The sequence below is a fragment of the Ovis aries genome, chromosome 17 (assembly GCF_016772045.2).
Source record: "Ovis aries strain OAR_USU_Benz2616 breed Rambouillet chromosome 17, ARS-UI_Ramb_v3.0, whole genome shotgun sequence".
Lineage (NCBI taxonomy): Eukaryota > Metazoa > Chordata > Mammalia > Artiodactyla > Bovidae > Ovis > Ovis aries.
The window spans coordinates 68,269,125-68,291,316 of NC_056070.1; the positions used below are offsets into that span (position 1 = coordinate 68,269,125).

Sequence of the window (22,192 nt, forward strand, 5' to 3'; positions counted from 1 at the left end):
ATAGTTTTGCACAGTATCCTGTGTGTTATATATATGTTTGCATGAAAAAAAAACCCACTGATGATTTTGTAATATTTATTTTACAACTGTACTGAGATATACTGCACATACCATTAAATGCACCCTTTTAAAGCATGCAATTAAAAAAAAGTGTGCAATTCAGTAGCTTTCAATACATTTACAGAGTTGTGCAACCATCACAAAATTACCTAATCCCAGAACATTTTCATCACCCCCAAAATAAACCCATTAGCCGTTGCTACCCATTTCCATCTACCCTCTAGTTCCTGGAAACCACTAAGCTACTTTCTGTCTCTGTAGATTTTGCCAATTCTGGACATTTCACATAAATAGGATCACGTACCATGTGGTCCTTTGTGTCCAGCTTCTTTCACTTAGAGCTGAAAACCTTGTTTCCAAGGTTCATCCGGTCCTTTGTGTCTGGCTTCTTTCACTTAAAAACCTTATTTCCAAGGTTCATCTGTCTTGTAGCACGCATCAGTACTTCATCCCTTGAAGGCTAATATGCCACTGTATGGATATATCACATTTGTTCATCCATTCATCAACTGATGGGCTGCAGTGACTGACCACCCCGTTAAGGACTGGAGGGAGACCGCTGTCAGGCCTGATGTTGCCCAGTCCAGTAAGCACCGGTGAAGCTTGGTTCTGAAGAAACTAAAATGCCATCATTTTCAGAACCCTGCTTTCCCACCTGTCCCTCTCCTGAGCAGTGGCTCTGGGTGGTCCAAATTCAGCAACACAGACCTGTGGGGTTTTTTTTCAAGTGTATTTGCTACTCCATGTTTTGAAAGGTTTCTTTTCCCCCCTACTTTAAATTGTAAACTTGGTAAATTATTTATCCAAGAGAATTCTCAATGAGTTTCCTTTTTAATATTTTGGGTGTGGTAGCAAGTAGAAGCAGCAGCTCGTCCCAATCAAATATTTGCCACTATCTGAACAAAGCCATTCTGGTCAGAGAGGAAGAAGATTCACCTCTCAGCAGTAAATCTGTCTAGAAATGAAGTGTTCAGTGAGTAATGAAACTTCACCAAAATCTGCTGGGCAGTGAGGGGAGATAGAAAATAACTTCCCACGGAGGAAGTGGGAATTGAATCTGGATTTCGAAGGAAGGTTCGATTCTCAGAGGAATAGATGAGGAAGAAAAAGGCATGTTCCAAAGAAAATCCAAAGTTTCTTTTCTGGGTGACTGAGAACCCCTGAGTCCTGGAGCTCATGTCTTAGGTACGTTAATATGGTAGCTATCCTCCGCGCACAAAGTGTGATGGCGTTGGAATTTTCCTGCTCAGGAAAGAATCGAAGTTTCAGAACTTCCATCGAGGGGGATGTTTCAGTTACAGCCTCGGGGGCTGTAGAAAGATTATCTCCATCAGAGTCCAAATGACTTAATGGCTTTCTCACTCCCGCCCCCTCCCTCCCTTACACACACAACTGTCTAAGCGACACCAGTGCAAGAACCCGACACGCCCCGGAATGGCCCAGCAGCAAACTGCCCCAGACCGCCAGAGCCTTTCCCTTTCGATCCTGGAGGTGGGGGTGGGGGTTGAGAGCCGGGTGCGGGGGCTCCGCTCCCAAGAACTGTGAATTGACGCGGGCAGCCGGGAAGGAAGGACAGGAACCTGACTTCTGCATGAGACCAGGAGGCGCGGGGCCTCCAGAGAGGACGCGCATTGCCCTGGAGCAGGATGCGGTCTCCACTCCCGCCGAACTTAAGGAACCGCGAGGAGAAATGTCTGCCGCCGAGGGAGGGGCGCGGCGGGGGCGGAGCGCGACAGAAGGGGCGGAGCTAGAGCCTGGGGGCGGAGCGAGAACGAAGGGGCGGGGCAAGACGGTAGGCGATGGGCGGAGCGACAGCAAGGGGAGGAGCGCAGACCGCGGGCGAGGGGGCGGGGCGAACACGGGGGGCGGGGCGATCGTGGGGGCGTAGCCCACCGTCCGGCTCCACCCCCGCCGCAGGCGCGCCCGTCCCGCCTACCCGCTCCCCCGCCCCCCCGGCAGCCGCGGCGGTCGAGCGCGGGGAGGGAGGGGAGAGCGGGTCACGACGTTGCCGGGGCGGGGATAACCCCTCACGTGGAGCAGATGAAAGGGCCGCGGCGCGACGGCCGTGGGAGCCCAGCCGAGCCTGCGACCCACAAAGCCGCCGCCGCCGCCGCGATGGGGCTGTGAGGCGTCCGCCCGCGCTCGGTCCTCCACCGGCCCGCGACTATGCCCGGCCGCGCCCGCCCTCCGCGCCCTCCCGCCGCAGGACCATGAGGCCGCGCTCGGGCGGGCGCCCAGGGGCCCCGGGCCGCCGCCGCCGCCGCCTCCGCCGCCGCCCCCGCGGCCCCCGCGGCCGCCGCCTGCCGCCGCCGCCGCCGCTGCCGCTGCTGCTCGGGCTGTTGCTCGCGGCCGCGGGGCCGGGCACGGCGCGGGCCAAGGAGACGGCGTTCGTGGAGGTGGTGCTGTTCGAGTCGAGCCCGAGCGGCGACTACACCACCTACACCACCGGCCTCACGGGCCGCTTCTCGCGGGCCGGGGCCACGCTCAGCGCGGAGGGCGAAATCGTGCAGGTAGCTGCCCGCCGCCCGGGCCCCGCGCCGCCGCCGCCACAAGATGGCTCCGGGGGCTGCGCCCGCCGACCCCGCCGCGGGCTGGCGGGCGGGCGGGCGGGAGGGGCGGTGAGGAGGCCGGCGGCATCCCTCTCAGGCGGGCGGGCGGGCGGGCGGGACGCGGCCTCCAGGGCGCCGCCGTGGGTGGGGGGCGAGCGCACGTGGGGGCTCGGCCTCCCGTGGGTCGCGGGAGGGGAGACCCCGGGTCCGGGCGCCCTCGCTGAGGCAGCCCTCTCAGGCTGTCGGAGCGCTCGCTTTTACCTCAGGTGGAAGTCCGGGGAACTACCTGTTGAATGCCAACTTCGGCGAGACAAGTGATGAAGGATGAGGTGGCTGGTTCCAGACCGCAGGCTGTGCTTTCCCACCCGTGCAGGTTCTTTGAGGGAGCAGCCAGGCTTGTTCGAGGGGCTCCCCCGGAACCTGCCGCCAGCCTCACCTGGGCGCCCACCCTCCCGCGGAGGCGCGGGACCAGCAGCCGCAGGAGGAGAGGCAGCGGGAGCTGGCGGAGTGGGGATCGCGGGTGCCCCGGAGTGGCCGGAGCAGCAGCTCTCGCTGCGTGCCTCAGATTACAGAGAGGGTGGGAGGGAGGCAGCCTGCCCGCTCCTCGGCCAAGGACTGGTGCAGAGGGCCTGCACCTCGGAAGAAGGGTCGCTCGCTGACAGGGCCTCCACCTTGCTACGAATGAAAGGGGTGTGCATTCCAAAGGAAGCTGGCGGAGTGGGGCGGCGGGGAGGGGGGGTGGAGAGCGAGCTTTCAGCAGACCCCCGCTCTGTGGAGGAGGGACTCAGCCCAAGCCTCTGCAGATGGTGAACTGGGTAGATGCCTTTCTGCTCCTTGGCTGTGATTTTATCGACTTAGTAGACAGCCAGCGCACTTACGCGGTGAATATGCGTGCTTGGGATGGGAGTGATTTGAAGTGGTTGGCTTGTCTTTGAACCTTTTGCGGGTGAGGGGAAGGCTGCAGGGGCTCCAAGCTTTGAGGCCTTGTGCGCTTTACTCTTGGATGAGTTATGAATGAAGAGCGGGGGACTGAATGGAATTAACTGCAAGCAGCCTTTCATTTCCCCTCCCCTGGTGCAGACTGAAAACTGCAGGGTTAGGGCAGGGGGCGGTACGGCTTGGCCCTTAGAGGTGTGTCCTTAGGTCGCCGTCTCAGACTTCTGCAGGACAGATAGAAGGGGGGAAACACAGGTTGTCTGAGTTCTGTGACTACACATATGTTAAAAGCTTTTGGACTTTTTAGGGGGATAATGTTATAATTATAGTCTTTAATTTATAAGCTTTAGAGACCAAGGTCTGCTGAAGATTCCTGCAGCCTTTCTTTCAGTTGCAGCCTTCAAGCACAGTTTGAATCTTAATGCCTGCTCCTTGTGACTTCTTGTTTCTCTTTGAGGCTTTCACTGTGGCCTGATGCCTGTAGAAAATGTTTGATTTACAGCTTTCTAAGAGAAAAGATGTTTTAATCATGGCACTTCACTTTTTAAAGGAGACTTTTGAAGTTTGCGATTTTTATCTGCAGTGTTTTAACTTGTACTCTTTCTCCCTGGTAGGTTGTCTGGCAAGCTATCCATTATGAGTAGTGCAGTGCTTTGGAGATAATCTTGGGTTCGCCATTTAATACAAAATTAGCAGTTTAAACACACCATTTGTAACTATTTTATCCTTGCGAGTGGGGAGATACTGTGTGAATTTGGCAGAAGGAATCTATTCTCTTTTGAAAGTTTTTGAAGTGCTTATCAAACTCCTTTGTAGTCCATTAGCCTTGCCAAAAAAAAAAAGTCAACAACTGCTAAGTAAAGAAAAATGACTTAAATGGTATTTAATAAGTTTACCTGTTAAGCAATCACTAATAAGTATCCTAATTCCCTTATAACTGCAGTAACACTGGTGAGTTTGTCTGAGCTGTATGAGTAGTCATTTCTTAGTGTTCTCCACATCTTTGATAACTTTATTGTGAGGCCTACTTGCTGAACCTGTGTGCACAGAAGGAGCTCAGCGTGGCTTCCAGGGCTGTGTGTGTACAGAGGCTGGCATGCTTTTATTAGTTCTTGGAATACTCCTGAGTGGAGGAACTAATGTGGCCCCTGTCAGCCCCGAAGAAGGTTTTTGTAAGGGAAGCTGATGTTTTAGGACTGCCGAGAGAGAGAATGTCACATCTTGCGTGAGAAATGAGAGTGTAGAAGAAACAACTTGGTTGTTTCTTCAGCTTCAGAGGAATCAGATTTTCTAAGTCTCCTTGTTGAACTTTTCAAGCCTCCTTCTATTTACTATCTTAAAAAAAAAAAAACTCTTGCATAATTTGCTATTTAATATTTTATGGTCTTCAGAGTGGGGTTTATTTTCCTTTAACTAAACCTAAATCATAGCACTTACAGCACTAGTTTTGTTGCTGGGGGATTCTGTAGCACTGTTTTTCATGCTTTAGGGGAGAAAAGAACCTGTCTGAGAGACTCTTTCCTTTAAGAATTCTAAGATAGGAAATTGGTTTGTATCACTGATTTTTTTTTCCCCTTCTGTATTGTATCCAATGAAAGTATGTGTCTGTGTCTGTTTATAGAGTAGATACCTTATCACAGTCTGGTTTGCCCAGATACCTCTAATTAGAATACCTGTTGATTCATCTGCATGGGTTGGGGTGGAAGAGGCCTGGTAAAGAAGGGGTGTGTGTGTGTGTGTGTGTGTGTGTGTGTGTGTGTGTGTGTGTGTGTGTAAAAGAGAGAGGAGAGTGAGTGTGTGTGTGCGCGAAAGAGGAGAGTGAGAAAGACCCACAGGGTGTGTGTGTGTGTGTGTGTGTGTGTGTGTAAAAGAGAGAGGAGAGTGAGTGTGTGTGTGCGAGAAAGAGGAGAGTGAGAAAGACCCACAATCTTGGGATTAGTCACTAAGAGTGTTGATTCTCTCTTTGTGCATTTTAGGCTTAAATAACTTTCCCAAGGTCATCACTGTGCACTGAAAGAAGAGAGATCCTTTTTCTTTTTTCTTTTGACATCTTCGTCTGTGAAAGTTGTGGAAACAATATGTGGCTGTGAAGTGTTGTTCACTACTTTTAGTATCTTGTTTATTCATGCAGCAGTACAGCCCGTCTGTTTGTAAGTGTCAAGCATACAGTGTGAACGCTGGAGGAAGTAATTACACTCCTCCTTTAGTTCTGAAGTGTGGAACTTTAAAGGGTTCTTAGATGTATTGATACATATTTCATCTTTGAACCAATTTGTTGCTATTAATGAGATCATTATCTGAAACTTTCAGACTTTGGTTGTTCAGCTCACATGGTTAGTGATGTTAAATAAAGACCCAATTAAACGCTGGCTAGTGGTATGTGAATTGGTTAAGCAAACAAAGAAAATTTGCATAGCTAGAGGTGAAAGATTGTTTTAAATGGAAATGTATTCTCCCCCCCACCCTTGAAGTCAAATATTTAGAAACACTTGAGAAATTCATTTGTAGGAGAAATCTGAATGGTAGGTTTTGTGTAGCTTTAAAATCGGCCTCTGGATCCTGGATTAAGTGTTGAATGGTCTTGAAAACAGAGCTTGCTGAGAACATTTAAGAACTAAGCCAGTGCCTTTAGCCATGAGGGCTGGGAGGAGAGCTGAGTGGTGGGTCAGAAAGGCTTGAGTGAGGTCCTTAAATAGCCAATGTTAACTAAGGGTATCAGAGAGAATAATTTTAGGAAACTAATTCCTCTGCCTTGTCTCCCTGTCAGTGTGTTTCTGCAGTTTAGCATTTGATCAAACACTTTCTTTTCATCTCCATTTTAAGTTAACTTAACAGGCCTGCCTCTCTAAAAATTGACTTGACCTAATAGAACAATTGCGTGCTGACAGCTGACCTGGATTTACACAAAAAGGGATTGCTGACTGTCTTGTCAGAAGGGCCTTCATAGGTTAAAACCAAGCATTTGATTTAGGGGAAGACATCAGGGCTGTGTTTTGTGACCTCGTGAATTCTTTAGGGCTCTTACTTTCTATCTCGTTCCCTGAGATGCCATGGGAGTTACTAATACAGCTCTGAATGGAGATGAAGATGGGAGTGAGGATAAGTGTGCAGCCTGGGGACTGGAGAGGGTGATGCTGGCTTCTCTTTAGGAGCATTTATTTTGTATAGGGCACTATGCCAAGCTCGTCATGTGTTTGCTCATCTACGTCTTTAACATGGAATCAACAACTGTTGTTGACCCATTTGACAGATGAGGAAACTGAGGCTGAGAAAGGCTATTTGACTTCTGCAACCTCACATAGCTAGCAAATGATAAAACTTGGGTTGAAACCCAGGTCTGTCTGGCCCCTTTGTTCCTATTACCATTAAATAAATAGGAGTTGGATGGTTAGGTACTGACGTTTGTTCAAGTCTAATTTTTAACAGTCTAGAATCAGGGTTCTTAACCTGAGGGTCACAGACTTCCAGAGAGGGCCTGTGAACCCCTGAGGTTATGCATGCAATCCCGTGCATGTGCACTTTTATTTTCCTGAGAAGATGTGTAATTTTTCCCCAAGGTGGGTTCTCTGAGGCCCCTCCTCTCCAAGAGGAAAAAGAGAAGCAGTCCTCCAGTACTCGTCAAGTCATCCATCCCTGGGGATTTGAAGGCAGTGATGCGTGGCTCAGGCTAGCAAGAGTCGTTGAGAAGCCCACAGGTTTATGTGTCTCTGTCGAGCGTGTTCACCTGGTGGATTTCTACTCAAGCCCTGTTCTGTACCAGATACTGTATTGCTGTTCCTTTAGATCTGTGTGGATAAATGATAATTCTTCCTGACTGGGTCTCCGCACACAGTGGAGCCCTTAGTTCTGAAGGCATCCTTTATCTCTAATGGATTAATTTCTCTCCAGTTCATCTATCTGTAGTAGTGAAGTGCATTATCCTTGGGAGAAATGAAAAGATAGTTACTCCAAGAATTTTCTGCATTTAATATCAAATCAGTATGTTGTATACCTGGAACTAACATAATGTTTTTGGTCAATTATACTTCAATTAAAAAAAGAATTTTCTGCCTTTAGATGGTAAAAGGCAGGAAGATGAGGCTCTGAATGCAGAGTGTGGGAGTGTGGACTGCAGATGTGTGTGTCTTTTCAGTATTCACTAGGAAATGAAATGGAGCACCCGTCGATGTTGAAACGCCTTGAGAGCAGCCCCTCACTGCTTGCTTCTCCGTGGACCTGGGCACAGGCCTGTTTGTTTTTTTTCATCCCTGGTCCCCAGTACCTGCTGCTTATCAGACACTCAGTATTCAGTGAATGAATGGTGGATTCAGGGTGGACGCCAGGCAGGCGGTGGATCTTTATGAGAATTGATGAGAACCACTTCATATGCTTTGGCTAATACATTCTGGGATCAGCTCTCCTTGTTGGTGATTGTTTACAGAAACTTGCTCGATTAGATGGGAAGGATGGTTCTGGTTGGAACCACTGCTGTTGCCGTCCCAGGCTGTGTGACGTGACACCCGTGTGTGTGCGTGTGTGTTCAGGGGTAGGGCATCTGGCGTCATGAAGGTCTGAAGACATTCTTTTCATGATAAAACACGATTATTGAGCGAGGCCTAATGTGGACAGCTGTTAGGGATGGACAGACACATGAAGAACAGTTCATGGCCAGGCCCCAGTGTCCCCGGGCTTAACTGTAAAAGTTTGGTATTCAGGATTATCATTACCCTGAATATTATGTCATATGAAAACTTTGCTTTTTGATGGCATTGCACAAGTCTGGAGAATGCGGATTCGCAGTTCATGACAAAAAGGACGTTTAAATCCATTTCAATAATCTGAAGACCCAGACTCAGCCCTTTAATGTGTTAGATGAGGAGGCCGAGGTCCAGAGAAGTGAAGGGCCAGCACCACATGGTGAGGTTGGGATAACCCTGGAGAACTTTTTGGGTCTCCTGGCTCCCAGGTTTGGGCCTTTCTGTCGTCCTCAGCTGTACCTCAGCCGAGTGTGCCAGGGAGAGCCAACTCGGAAGTGAGCTTAGTGATCAGGCGTCTGACAGGGGAAAGCCAGATCTCGTAAAGCTGCGCCCTGGGTGTAAGTGGCTGCTTTTCTCCTTTAATTTAAAGTTTTCACTCAGTCTTCCTCTGTCAGAGCTCTTAAAAATAGGTGGTTGTGGTCCTGTGTTTCTTGCACGCCAGACACTGGGTACAGCACCTGAGTGTAGACTCAGTGGACGAGGGAAGTGGGGTGGCCCAGGTTTTCAGACGAGGAAACTAAGCCCAAGGAGCTAAGGTCGCACGTGGGAGATGCTGAGCAGGTCAGTTGCAGGGCTCAGATTAAAACCCAGCTCTGTGTGATTCCCAGCCATTTCTATTTTCACAAGCCTGCTTCACTTGGCACTTTCTTCTTTCTGCTTGGGATGAGATTATGGGAACTGATGGTGGAATTTAGAGTCAGTATAAACCCAGACTGATGGACCAAGAGAGGAGCCGGTGACTTCAAGTGAGAAAACCCTCTGACCTTAGAGATTTCTCTCCGTCTTCCTTCCTTCCCCTTTTCTCTTTCTTTTTTCAATCACACAGTCTCATTCTACCTTGTTTGTTTCCATGAAGAGCTGATCCGCCAAGCTTGGGAAGAGGGACCGGTGGCTTGAAGTGCGCCGCTGTCGCTTGATGGCATGTCCGCTGTTTTCTGGCTTCGGGGAAGTTGGAATGGCTGTGGTGCTCTGGCATTTAAAGAGATCTCTGAAGTGAGACACACCTCCTTCCTGTAGCTGGCTTTTCAGAACCCTTTCACAGCCTGTGTGGCTTTCCCCAAAGAGGCCCTGTCCCGTGTTCATCCCCTTTCTTCCTTTATTTACACAGTCTGCGTGTTCCCTGTGATCTGAAATTTGATTTCAAAGATGGTCAGAACCTGACCATCCGCTCATCCTTCCCTCCGCTCATCCCGTCCTCCTGGCGGTTAAAACCTCCCGTGGGTCTGCATTCCTGCAGTGGGCCGGCGTTCACCGCTGCTTTCTGTGCCCCCGACCCTGTGCGGGGTGAGGCAGCAGGTGGGCATGAGGGAGGCGCGGGCCCTGCCCGCAGGCGGCCGGCGTGCTGACCACAGGCCCTCTCTGGTGGGACCCAGCTGTGCGAAACCGGGGGTGCACCTGGCCCAGGGGTGACAAGTAGGCCTGGGCAGCCCATTCTGAAGAGGCACGTCTGCGTAATGACACAGTACATGGATTTGTGCCTTTTGGCCCTTTCCTGCTCATTTTTTTGTTTGTTTTGTTTTTACTTACCTTTGAGTTTAAAAGCTGATAACCCCTCTGCAGAGAGGTGCCTTTATACCTGCCAAACAGGACGGGGAGGCTGTAAAGAGTAGAGGGTCTTTGTTCCATCTGCCGCTTGAATGAGATGTTTGAAATTCTGACTTTTGAGTGGCTCTGTTGACTCACGATAGTGTGAAGAGAATGAGATCAGCCGGCCTGTTGTGGTTCAAGGGAGAGCGTTTTATTTTTATTACCCTTCAGATGTGTGGTAAGACTTGACATTAACCCCCTTCTCGCCCCAGCAGCCAGTGTGATATGATTGTTTAGAAATTCAGTGTGTAGAGTCGATTTGGTGAAGACAGACTCTGATGATTCTAGAAGTTTCACAGGGAAATGTATGTTGGAATGGGAGCTTCTGGTCTCCTGGTGCAGAAGCTGCTGCACTTTTAAAGTGAGAGAGTCAAGAGTGGTGCTCGATCAGGTGCATGTAACCCTTCAGTGCTGTAAGAGTTTAAACTTGATTTTTTTTTTTTTTACTTAAACCAAGTGCGCTAGCTTGTCAGCAGATGTCTCTTGAGTTCCTGCTGTGGACGCAGCCTAGAGAAGAAGCAGCTCTGTGCGCCTGCCGTACAGCTTGTGGTTTGCAGATGCCATTTTCATGATCTCTCCATGCACAGTGGGCCGTTGAGTTATCTGCACTTCACAGAGGAGAGCGGGGCTGAGAGTGTAAGTAAGCTTCCCAGGGCCACAGAGCTGGGCCTGAACTTGGGTCACTTGAAGGCAAACCTCGAGACCCGCTTGCTTGAGGACCTGGTGTACTTAGATACGGTTTCGGCAAAAAGGCTAGGATAGATTCATTTTACATTACCTCTCGTCAGGGCCAGCATTTCCCTTTAAAAAACCAGATCATCTGTAATTTATTCTCTAAGTATAAAAATCATACATGTTTATTGTAGAATACTTGGAAAATAAAGAAAAGTATGAAAAAGAAAATCAGTCCCACTGCCTCCACGTAAACTCTGTTAACCGTTTGTGATTTGGGATAGCTTTCCTTTCCTTTTTTTTTCCCCCCCATGCACTTAGATTTTTAAGAAAATTGGAAAAAACACTATATAGTGTTAATGACCCTTTGTGTACCTTAAGTATTTCCCTCTTACTAATAAATATTCCAAAACACTTCTAGTGTCTTGTTTTCCGTTATTATAAGTGATGCCGTGGGGAGCTTTTTTTCTCTATCCTTTGGTCATCTTCGCAGACTCAAGTTCTAGGATTGGGACCCCTGTGTGGAGAGGCATAAACACTTCCCCTGATCCTGTCGTGTGTGGCCAGTTCCCCTGCAAAAGAGCGGGGCTAGTTGATATTCCCCAGCCATATTGGCATTCGTGTTTCCACGCACCCCTGCTCACAACGGGTAGTTTCTTAAAAAACAAAACAAACATACCCACTGAAGGCAGGAAGAGAAGGGGACTACAGAGGATGGGATGGCTGGATGGCATCACCAACTCAATGGACATGAGTTTGAGCAAGCTCCGGGAGATGGTGAAGGACAGGGAAGCCTGGCATGTTGCAGTCCATGGGGTCGTGAAGAGTCAGCAACTGAACAACAACCCATTGAAAAACAACTTCACAAAAGTGAAAGCCTGTGTATTCCGGTATGTGTGTTAGTCGCTCAGTTGTGTCCGACTCTTTGCGATCCCGTGGAGTGTAGCCCACCAGGCTCCTCTGTCCATGGGATTCTCCAGGCAAGAATACTGGAGTGGGTTGTCATTTCCTTCTCCAGGGCATCTTCCCCACCCAGGAATCGAACCCAGGTCTCCTGCATTGCAGGCAGATTCTTTACCACGTGAGCCCCAGGGAAGCCCTGTGTATTCCTGTCACTTAGTAAGTAGTAAAATACTGGCTTTCCCCCTCTGCCAGGAGGATCTGAGATGCGACTGTCAGCATCAAAGGGAAGGTGCCTGGCGTGGTATGTGGGTTCCTCCCCGGCGGGTGTGTCTGAGCCCGATCCGGGAGCAGGCGCCCTAGGGCTCTGGGCAGGGACGCAGCGTCTGGCCGGGCAGATGGCCACGCGCAGGCCTAGAGAAGACCTCACGGAAGGGACTGCCTCGTGGTGGGCACACCTGGTGGCAGCAGGTTGCGGCCCAGGAGGGTGCTGCTGCCTGGGATGCTGTCTGCCCCGCCCCTCTCCCTGTCCCCTCATTCAGAGCTGCGCTGCCGTCAGTGTGTGGTAGGCAGAGGTGCGTTAGAGCCGAGCTCCAGACTGTCAGGGCGCCCCTAAACAGCAGGCCCACGGGTGGAAAACGGCTTCCTGCTGTTTCGTTTGATCCCTGTTAAAAATCTAGAGGTTTTACATAAAAATCTGGAGCTTTGGCTCCTCTCGAAAAATGAAAAGATCTGGCAGTGTCGGGTCCACATTCCCACGTGGCAACAGCCTGCTCCAGTGAGACAGCAGCTGCCCTCTTCAGATGGGGTGCAGGCCCCAGTTTACAAGCTTCCCAGGCATTGCGGCGGCTTGCCATGCTCACGGGTAAAGATCCCGCGCCTACCAGCGCCCGGGGCCCCCGTGGGCAGTGGTGTTTGCCATCCTTTCTCTCGCTGGAAGTTCTGGAGCTGAAAGCTTTTAAGTTGCGCTTGGCATGTCTCCGTTGTCTTTCCCCTGCCATCTGTGTGTCAGACGGCTGGGCCGTTAGTGACTTATGACACTTCACTGCACCCTGTGAGCCTCAGGTTGTGCTCCCGGGGAGGGCCGCGGTGGCCCTGGCGTGACCAGAGCGTTCTTGTTTGCTGCTGCTGTTTTTGGCTGCCCCATGTGGCATGAGGGATCTTAGTTCCCTGACCAGGGGTTGAACCTGCACCCCCTGCATTGGAGCCCAGAGTCTTGGCCACTGGACCACGAGGGATGTCCCCCCCCCCGACCAGAGTGGTGTTCTCCGTTGACAAGGTGCTTCTGTTCCCTGGAGCCTTTGGCGCACACCTTCATCACCATCTTTTTCCTTTCTCTCTTTCTGCTCCTTGGTTTCTTTTGACTATGAGAGCTCCTGTTTGAACCAGAGGGCACCCTGGAATGCCATGGCCCCGATCTTTTACAGCGAGGGTGCTGTGGGCAAGGGCCTCGAGCCTTTGGTGGCAGGAGGAGCTGGGGTTAGAACTCAAGTCTCGTTGATCCAGCTGCTGGTCTCCTTGGAGCAGCATCCTTCTCTGATGCTCGGGTTCCAGCAAATTTTCCATGCGCTTTTAGGGTACCCCCCCACACACACACACCTTGAACTTTCGCCCGTATTCCTGGTTTTGTCCTCCCAGCTCAGAGCGCCTCCCCTGGATTCTCCCCAGAGGGCCACCTGCCATTCAGGTTGTCCCAGCTGCCAAGGCTTGTCCCACACTTGACGTCGAAGGCGTTTCTTTATACCTAATTTTACTTAAGTGCCTTCAACATTTGTGTGTTCAGCACCTTTATGCGATTTTTGGAACCACCACTAGGTACCCGGAGGCTTGGCATCATTTCAGAAAGTGCCTCAGTCTTGGAGTAGGTGGTAGGCAGGTGGCTGATGGCATGTAAAGAATGTTGCAAGCGTGACTTGCAAAGCCGTTTGCAAAATGTAAATCGAGGTAGCTTGTAGCCAAGTCAGAGGAAATGGTGCCCTTGCTCCCTCCCTGCTGACCTTGCCCCTTCGAGTCATCAGATGCCGCCTCAGCATCTCCCTGCCTTGGTCTTCCTCCGCTGAGCAGCTCTTCCCCTCCGCCTCATCTTTCCCAAGTAACCGCTGATCTTGTCCTTCCCTCCATCAGAATCTTTCAGCGCTATCCCTTTGTTTGCTGAGCGCAGAGCTGGCCTGGGATGCGGGCCTGTGTCCTGGGTGTTCCTGCTTTTATTTCCCGAATGGGTCCTGGGCTTCTGGCACTCTGTGACCTGTGGCTTGTACGTTCCCAACCCCCACCTTTGCCCCCTACTCCACTTTCCCTTCTCCCCACTGCTTTCACCTGTGGTCAGACTTCCAGCCATTCGCATCAGGCATTCCCAAATTCTGCTGGTGGGTTCCTTCTACCCAAGCATTCCATTTTTCACTCCTCAGCTGATCTTCCATACCTTACTATTTCTTTTTCCCCCACAAAGTCACTGTTCCCAGCAGAGAAGGCTTGTGACTTCCTCATACCCCCCTGTTGCCCTGCAATAAAGCTCTTAAATATTTACTGAACTGAAATTCTAGATCATGATACTTAGGGATATGGTAGAGATGGAGATGTTAGTGGAGCCCCCGCCCCCCACCCCCCAAAAAAAAGGACTTGGCTTTTTGAGGGAGAGCTTTCTGTGATTGGAGAAACCGTTCACAAGACGTGGGTGTGTCCTAGGGCTATTCCAAGTAGTTGGGGTGGACCAGATTCTCAAAGTAATTTCCCCTTGCTTCTTTTCTCTGGGCCTGGAAAAAGGATGAGGGATAAGGCCGTAGCACCATCTAGCTCCTTCCCGGCTGGCGAGGCTGCCTGGGTGCAGTGTTCGGAGCATGCTGAACAAGAGACATCTCAGCCTAGACTTTTAGGGAGTATGTTTCTTTTAAAAAATGTGCAATATTTTGGTGTCACTTAGAAAGCTGGTGTTTGGGGAGATAGTGAAAGTTCTATGTAGCCCCAGAAGGACCTGTTCTTAACTCACATTTGCTCTGTGTTGTCAACTCCCTGCTCCCCGCACACTGCCCCACCTCTGGCCTTGGAAGTTCTGGCTGAGGCTGTGTTTAGATGCTGGATGGAAAGCAGCTTTATTTCACTTTTCAAAATTTATTTATTAATTTTTGTTTGCACTGTGTCTTTGTCGCTGTACACCGGCTTTTTCCTGTTGGGGCGAGCGGGGCCTACTCTCTACTTGCGGTGTGCACACTTCTCATCGCTGTGGCTTCTTTTCTTAAAAAATATTTTCTTTATTTATTGATCCACTTGGGCTGTGCTGGGTCTCATCACTGCATGGGCTTTTCCCTGGTTGCGGGGAGTGGGGCCTCCTCTCCAGTCTCAGTGCTTGGGCTTCTCCTTGCAGCGGCCTCTCTCGCTGTGGAGCACAGACTCTAGAGCATGGAGGCTGCAGTAGTGGCAGCTCCCAGGCGCTAGAGCACAGACTCAGTAGCCGTGGCCCGTGGGCTCAGCTGCTCTGAGCCATGTGGGATCTTTCCGGACCAGGGCTCCAACCTGTGTCTCTTGCATTGGCAGGCGGACTCTTTACCACTGAGCCACCAGGGAGACCCCTGCTCTGGCTTCTGTCGTTGCGGAGCCTGGGCTCTGGAATGCAGGCTCAGTGGTGGTGGCCCACAGGCTTAGTTGCTCCGTGGCTTGTGGACTCTTCCCAGACCAGGGATCGAACCCATGGCCCCTGCATTGGCAGGTGGACTCTAATCCACTGCCCCAGCAGGGAAGTCCGGGGAGCAGCTTTAGAGGACGACAGTAGTGCTCTAAAGAGACCAGCAGGGACTGCTTCCCTGGTGGTCCCCTGGCTAAGACTGCATGCTCCCAGTGCAGGGGGCCCGGGTTCAATCCCTGGTCAGGGAGCTGGATCCCACATGCTGCGATTAAGAGTTCACATGCCGCAGTGAAGATCAAAGGTCCCGAGTGCTGCAACCAAGACCCAGCACAGCCAAATAATAAATGTCAGAGAGGCCAGCAGACTACGAGTGGAAGGAATTAGAGTTTCAGTTCAAAGAACATGATTTTCTAGTCTTTCAGCAGCCCGCTGTACACATTTGGGAATTATTAAGTTATTGCTTGCTGTGTACACGTTGGCATGTTGAGGTTTTCCGGTTATTGTTTTTGTGTGGAACAGTGGCTATTATATGGGTGCTGGGACCTTCAGAAATAGTTCAGAGTCTATCTGTGATATGTTATCTTTCACTTGTACTGGAGGCTAGTCACGCCTTTTCATGGCATGTCCACTCCAGAAATGTTCTGAGGCCCCTCAGGTAAGCGTCAGCCTCACCCAGGGAGTTAAGTGAGCAGCCAACGTGTAGTTCTGAAGCTTTGGTGGTACTGGGTTTAAATCTCTAGGACACACACAAACTTGCTTGGCATTAAATGTGCCGTCTGGGTGATTCAGGTTCCAGTGGCAGTGGTAATTTTTGCATTTCCTGACTCTTGTGTTTAAATTTGCAGTCTCAACATTGCATCACCATAGGTTTTCACATTTAATGAATATTTATGTGGAGCCGAGTTCTATACGAATGCGGCGGTTTCTGACTTGATTATAGCTCGCTGCGTGCTGTGGCCAGGAGTGCCCTTCAGACAACAGAGCTGGCACACGCCTCAGCACGCCAGGCCCTGGCGGATGTGGTTAGGGACCACAGTGACTGGTGCTCTGGTTGCCATGCCAACCTTGTTTTTGGAAGGGGGAGGCTCTGAAACAGCAATGGGATGGGGGGTAAGAATAGTTTCGAATATTCCAAGTGGAATGATTCCCTGTTATGTGCTCCTACGAGAAGATATAGAAAACCCTAGAGTTCTTACTACATGCTCAGGTAACAGTAGTTAATTTTCTTAATTATGCAAGGCTGTTTTAATTGCCCCCTTGCAAACTTGTCAAAGTTCAGGTATGTGTCTTCCCTACTTGTGTGTGTGTGCGCGCACACGTGTATTTGTATGCTCAGTCGTGTCTGACTCTTTGTGACTCCATGGACTGTAGCCCACCAGGCTCCTCTGCCCATGGGATTCTCCAGGCAAGAATACTGGAGTGGGTTGCCATTCCCTTCTCCAGGGGATCTTCTTGACCCAGGGATCGAACCCGTTTCTCTTGCTGTGGCAGGCAGATTCTTTACTGTCTGAGCCACCTGGGAAGCCCGTCTCCCCTACTTGCTGCAGGGTAAATAGGGAGTCTTCAGTCTCTTAAAATTTACAGATCCCTCCCTCCCACCTCCTGCCAACATCCTTTGCCCTCTGGTATCTCTGATCCAATGGGGGTGATGGGGGGAGGGAAAGGGAAAGAACCTGAGGCGGGATGGATAAGGGACTCCCCGTCCCCGAGCTCCTCATCCTCATTCCTCCCTGCTCCCCATTTCAGGAAGGCTTATCCTCTCCCTTCTCTGATCCTGTATATTCAGCAGAGACCATGGTGGCCAGAAGCGGGTGCCACCCCCCTGCCCAGCCCACCCCCCTGCCCAGAAGCGGGATCCCAGGATGTCCAGCTCTCAAGGTTGGGCGTTCAGAGCTGGGCCAGGGAGAGGAGTGGTCTCTGCTACCCAGCCCTGGGATGCCGTCTGCCCCTTTGCAAATACTGTGGAATTAATTCTGTGGTGCTTGGTGTTGTGCAGTGAAACATCGGGAAGGGGATTGATCAGGCCCAGTAAGCTCGATGGGAGGTCCCGATGGTCAGGATGGGATGGGACGCCAGGGCAGCGTCCTTGGAACTAGCGCTGCTCTGCAGAAGGAGACCCGAGTCCCTGGAGGCTGGGCTGGGGCAGCGTCAACAGCTCAGGTGGCCTCGTGGTTAGAGGGCCCGCCCCCACCCCTCTGAATGGAGACGTAATGCTGCAAAAGGGGATGTGACCACACGTGTCATCGTCGCTCGCTGACTCAGGGTCGCCGGTATGACTCTCCAGTGGATTGCTCTTGTCTTCCGGGCAGGGCTGGGGGCTTGACCTCTTGACATTTACCCACTCTGATTCACAGTGTCCCTTTGTATGAATGAGGGAAAGCTGCCCCTTCCTCAAGATACTTGGCATCTCTTTGCCCTAACATGGATCCAGCATGACTCCAGGAGTGGACAGCACCCCCTGGAGTTGTGCAGTCGTGAGGCACCTGTCTGTAAATTCGCTCCCTCCTCCCCCACAAGGCTTCTCTCTCAGCAAATGCGATTTGCGCCCCCCTGCTTTCTGAAGTCCATTCCTAGAAAACCAGGGAGCCACGTTTGTCAGAATTGAGTGTAAAGTTAGGAAACAAGATCCCAAAGTGAGTCAGGAGTTTAGTACAGGGATTTTTAACATCTGCTTTGTCTGCTGTTTTGCTTTGGGCTGCCTGGAGTGGGGTCCTCAGGCCTTGGGTGTGTTCCAGTTAAACGGAGAGGCCTTCCGTGGAGCAGAAATGGCACCCCATTTTATGGGAGAAGATACACATGCTTTCCTAGGAACCAACTTAAAAATTCCCTTTCGGCCTATCACCTGATTTGGGTATGAGTTCTCTTCGGTTCTGTGTTATAACCTTGAGCCAGCCATATTTCAGGAGTTGGGACGGCTCCTCCGGGTCTTGGGGCATTGGTGTGACTGTTAGCCTTAGTCTGCACCTTTGCTACGCAGGACTTATCGGCTTCCTTAAAACGTATGCAGATGTTGGTGGTTCTGGATTTCCTTTGCTGATGTGAGAGGCAGCAGAGCAGACTGCCCAGGCTTGGACCCGACCCTGCCAGTTACCTGCTGTAGAAAGGTGACCGTGCCTCTCTGGGTCTCAGCTTCCTCACCTGTAAAATGGAGTTGAGTTACAACATGCGCTTGGCTCTAGTGATGAAAGAATGATGATGAAGAAAGTAATGTGCGTACTTGCATAATGTTCCTCACATATACTACCACTCACGGTGTCGTTCCCAAGTGGTTGAAACTTTTTACTCTGAAGTCATCGTTGATCAAGGTTAAAGAATCCAAAGATGCTAGTCATCGACAGGAGATGCGACCATACCGTAGGAATAATTTCCCAATACACTCAGTGCCTGACCGCTTGCACCGGTGGCTCTTCTCTCCTGGGAGAGTCTGCAAGGGGCCGGGGCCCTCTTTCAGCACTGTGTCCTGGGGGATGGGGAAGCTCTGCTGCAGTTCCATCTGCTCAAGGCTCAGCCCCACAGCTCGGTCACCACCCAGGCTCCAAGCTCAGTCACTTGGGCCTGTGTTCACACACACACACCCACAGGCCTGCGTACGTGTGAATTTCAAGTCCAGTGCACAGGAAGCGAGGCTTCTAGACCAGCCTGCCCCTTGTCCCTGAGGCCACTTGACCTGCCTGCAGGCACGGCTGCTCCGCAGGGAAGCGGGGTGGTGGCTGCACTGGATCCAGCCAGGGCCCGTGGGATGTTGTGATGCGCTCAGGCCATGCTCTCGAGGCCTATTACGTGGGACCTGCGGCAGGCACAAGTGACTTCCACGCTTGGTTCGGTCTGGTGTGCGATTATGCCAAAGCAAATACTTTACTAATCTTAAGCCCCCAAGTTAGGCACTTGGACTTTTTTCTAAAAATGGGAATGACCAGAGTGCATTGTGGGTTTTTGTTTTTTTTTAAAATAACTCCCCCCATCCCCTTTGCCAAGACTGGGCAGTGCATTCCTCTCCTTGAATGGAGACGGTAGTTTCCACCTCAGCCTGCCCCCTTCTTCCACATTCCTGAGACAGGGTGATGGAAAGATGCCCCTTTCTCTTCCGTGCAGGTGTGTTTTCTCTCTGCATTCTCCAAGAGGTACTGCTTCCTTCTACTTCAAGTCCAGAGAATCTTGCTCCTGAAAGGACCTGCTGTCCTGATGGGGACTTCACTAATGGGGAATTCTTTAGGATCCTGACTCTGAATGTGTGTTGGGAAATTGCTGGGTGACTGGGGGGCTCGGCCGTCTTTTCTCGAAAGGCATGCGAGTGGGGTCAGGACACGAAGAAGGACTTAGGTGAAGGGCCCACTCACAGGGCAGGAAGAATGCATTTGGTATTAGGAGGTGAGCTCGTCCTTACCTGGTCAGGGGTCGGGGGGTAGGGTGGGGGAAAACAGGCTCTAAATAAGCAAGCAACCTAACCTCACCTTGAAAACGACTCTGAGCCGGCCTCCTCCCTTCCTTTCCCTCGGCCTCTGCTGGGGACCTGGTGGGATTTACCAGCTTTGAAGTCCTAAGGTGCTATTTTAATACTTTTCTTTTACACTGCAGGTTTCGAGACCGATTTAACTAGATTCTGGAGGGAGCTCACTTTACAGCATTCTTAAGAGCTCGGACAATCTTGAAAGAGTTAAACTCTAATTAGCTCATTCCTAAGGTATTTAATGCCCTTATTAAAACTCAACTGCTCGTTCACTTTTTTCTTTAGTGAATCAGATTTCTCGAGGAGCTGAGCCCTCGCTCCTCAGATCACAGGCTCACATGTTGAAGCTGGCAGAGCGCTGGAGGCTAGTTCCTATCTGTGTGACAGCATTTTTAATTTAACAGGACCGCCTTTGATGTTTCCAAATATTTATAGGCAGCTTTAGATCATTTCAGTGTGTGCTTTCTTTTTCTTTTCTTCTCTCTCTCTCTTTTTTAAAAAAAAAAAACTAGAGCAAAAGTTCTCCCTCATGCAACAGCCTTCCTTTTATCCTGTTGGTTTATTTTTGTTTCCTTTGCAGCTTTAGCGAAGGCTCTCTGGGTGCATTCACACACACACATGGGCTTGACCCTTCCTTTTGCTTCTTTGGTAAAGACCACCTCTCTGTATCATCGTGCCCACTTGACATTGCTTAGGGCACTTTTCTGCTGTCCCTGGACTTTCTAGAAGCTGAGTTTTTTTTTTTTTTTTTTTTACCTTGATTTGGCTCAGGAATCTGCTCTCTGGCTGACCTGAGGGCTTTCAGATCCGAGCGGAGACCTGGGCAATGTGTGTGGAGGTGTCTCTTTATGGATGACCAGGCTCCGCCTGTGCATCTTGACTGGGCCCCAGCACGTTCTGATTTATGATGTAACTCTGGCAAGGACCGTCGTAGCTGGGGCAGGAAACACAGAGAGACAGAACCCTGTCCTGATCTCTGCAGGCCTGCTCCATTTGGCTTTGCTGGACTTCCTGGCCGAAAGTAATAGAGAACCTTTAGACCTCAGGCTCAGGAATGGGAAAAACAGAGCTGCGACGGAGATTTGTTAAACCATTAAGGAAAAGGAAAAGGAAACTTGGTATCAAATCCAGTGACAAGACAGAGGACAGTGGTTTCTCCCAGGCTGGACTCTGGGTAAACATTCTGCTTGTGAAACTACCCAAGTGATTACCTCTCGGCCGCTGTCACTTAACCTGGCCTGGAACCTTGCGTGGCTGGCTCCACCACCCCTGGCTCTGCCCTCTCCTGCATGGGAGGCTTTGGGGGCTGAAGGTCACATAGGTGGTTGGTGAAATATTTGAATGAATGAAAGAATACCACATTAGAGACTGCCTTTGGGGCTTTACACTGTTGGTCCCACTGGATTCTCAGGATGCTTCTGAGCGGTAAGAGGTTCCATCCCTGTGTCCCCGGTGACACCAAGGCGCAGGGAGGTTTAACGCAACTAGTGACTGGAAAAGCTGGCCCGCAGTGCAGGACTGTTTTTCCAGCCTCGCCGTAAAGTGGTTTGAGGCCAGCAAACCCTACGGTGGTCTGCTCGCCTCTTACAGGTAACGATGGCCGCCAGCTGCATGCCAAGAGTTTGGAGCTGACCAGGCTCTTGCCGCAGAAGAGGCGCTGTGGTGCCGTCGGCCCAGGAGTCGGGCCGGCATGTGCATCCCGGCTCTGCCACTGCCAGGCCATGACCTTGGCCAGGTCATCAGCCTCCCTGAACTTCTGCCTCCCCATCTCTCACCCGGGACAGGATAGCTCGTACCCGCAGAGGATCGTGAGCTAATTCATGTAAAGCATACAGTAAGTGCTTAATACACGTCAGCACCCTGGCTTTGCTGCTGGAGTCCACAGTCCTGCTGGAAAGACAGTCGGACAAAGCAGGTGACTGTGGTGGACGCCGCAGAGATGTCCTAGTGGCTCAGGAGGCACCCAGGATGGAGTCGTGGGCGTGGGTTTCTGCCTTCTCTCACTCAGCACCTGCGGATTGAGTGCCCTGTGCTAGGGAAGCATCCCCTCCCCTTCCTGAAATTTCCCTTTCCCTTGGGGGAGCTCAGAGTTTAAATGTTAATTGCCACCTGGAGAAAGGTTTCCTGAAGTCATTTTCACATGAAACCCCAAAGTGCCAAACGGGGCCATTTGACAGTTTATCTCCTATGGCTCTGTGTTATCCGTCAACTGTCATTTTAACCTCATCTAATTTTCTCCCTAATTTTCCTGGTCTCTCACACACAAGAACTGCACCGTCCTTGAGAATGTACCGGTGACTCGCCGAGGGAGCAGGTGGTGATCCTTTTGTTCCTCACGGAGCCCAGATGGTAGCCGTGCCTTCTCATGGTCTGGTTCCGTGGGGATTTGTTGATAAGGGTTTGCTTTGATTTGGTTTTCCAACCCAGCGCCATATTCAGATTTGATTACTGGCACTCTGTAACTCTTTTCTCTGCTCCATTTCATTGTCTCTGTAAACACAAGTCCCATTCTTCACCTCCCCGCCCTTCTGCCAGCAGCAAGGATGGTGGAGCGGGAGAACTTTTGCGTGGTCCAGAGTGGGTGGTTCATAAGCTTTCATTTGTTGAGTTGATTGATAACATGTTTAATAAGATATGTTACATATTTTTAACAAAAAAAGCATAATCGAACAAATGATACAGCTGA

The 22,192-nt window shown here is 50.8% G+C and overlaps 1 protein-coding gene across 1 annotated transcript in view; it reads left to right on the top strand.

The window, feature by feature from the left end:
• The first annotated feature begins 2,089 nt into the window (after positions 1-2,089).
• Positions 2,090-22,192, top strand: part of ZNRF3 (zinc and ring finger 3) — a 144,150-nt gene continuing 124,047 nt past the window's right edge. Inside the window, exon 1 of the mRNA XM_027956687.3 lies at positions 2,090-2,570. Coding sequence (XP_027812488.1) covers positions 2,271-2,570 — 300 coding nt within the window. The 5' untranslated portion in view covers positions 2,090-2,270. The remainder of the gene's footprint in view (positions 2,571-22,192) is intronic.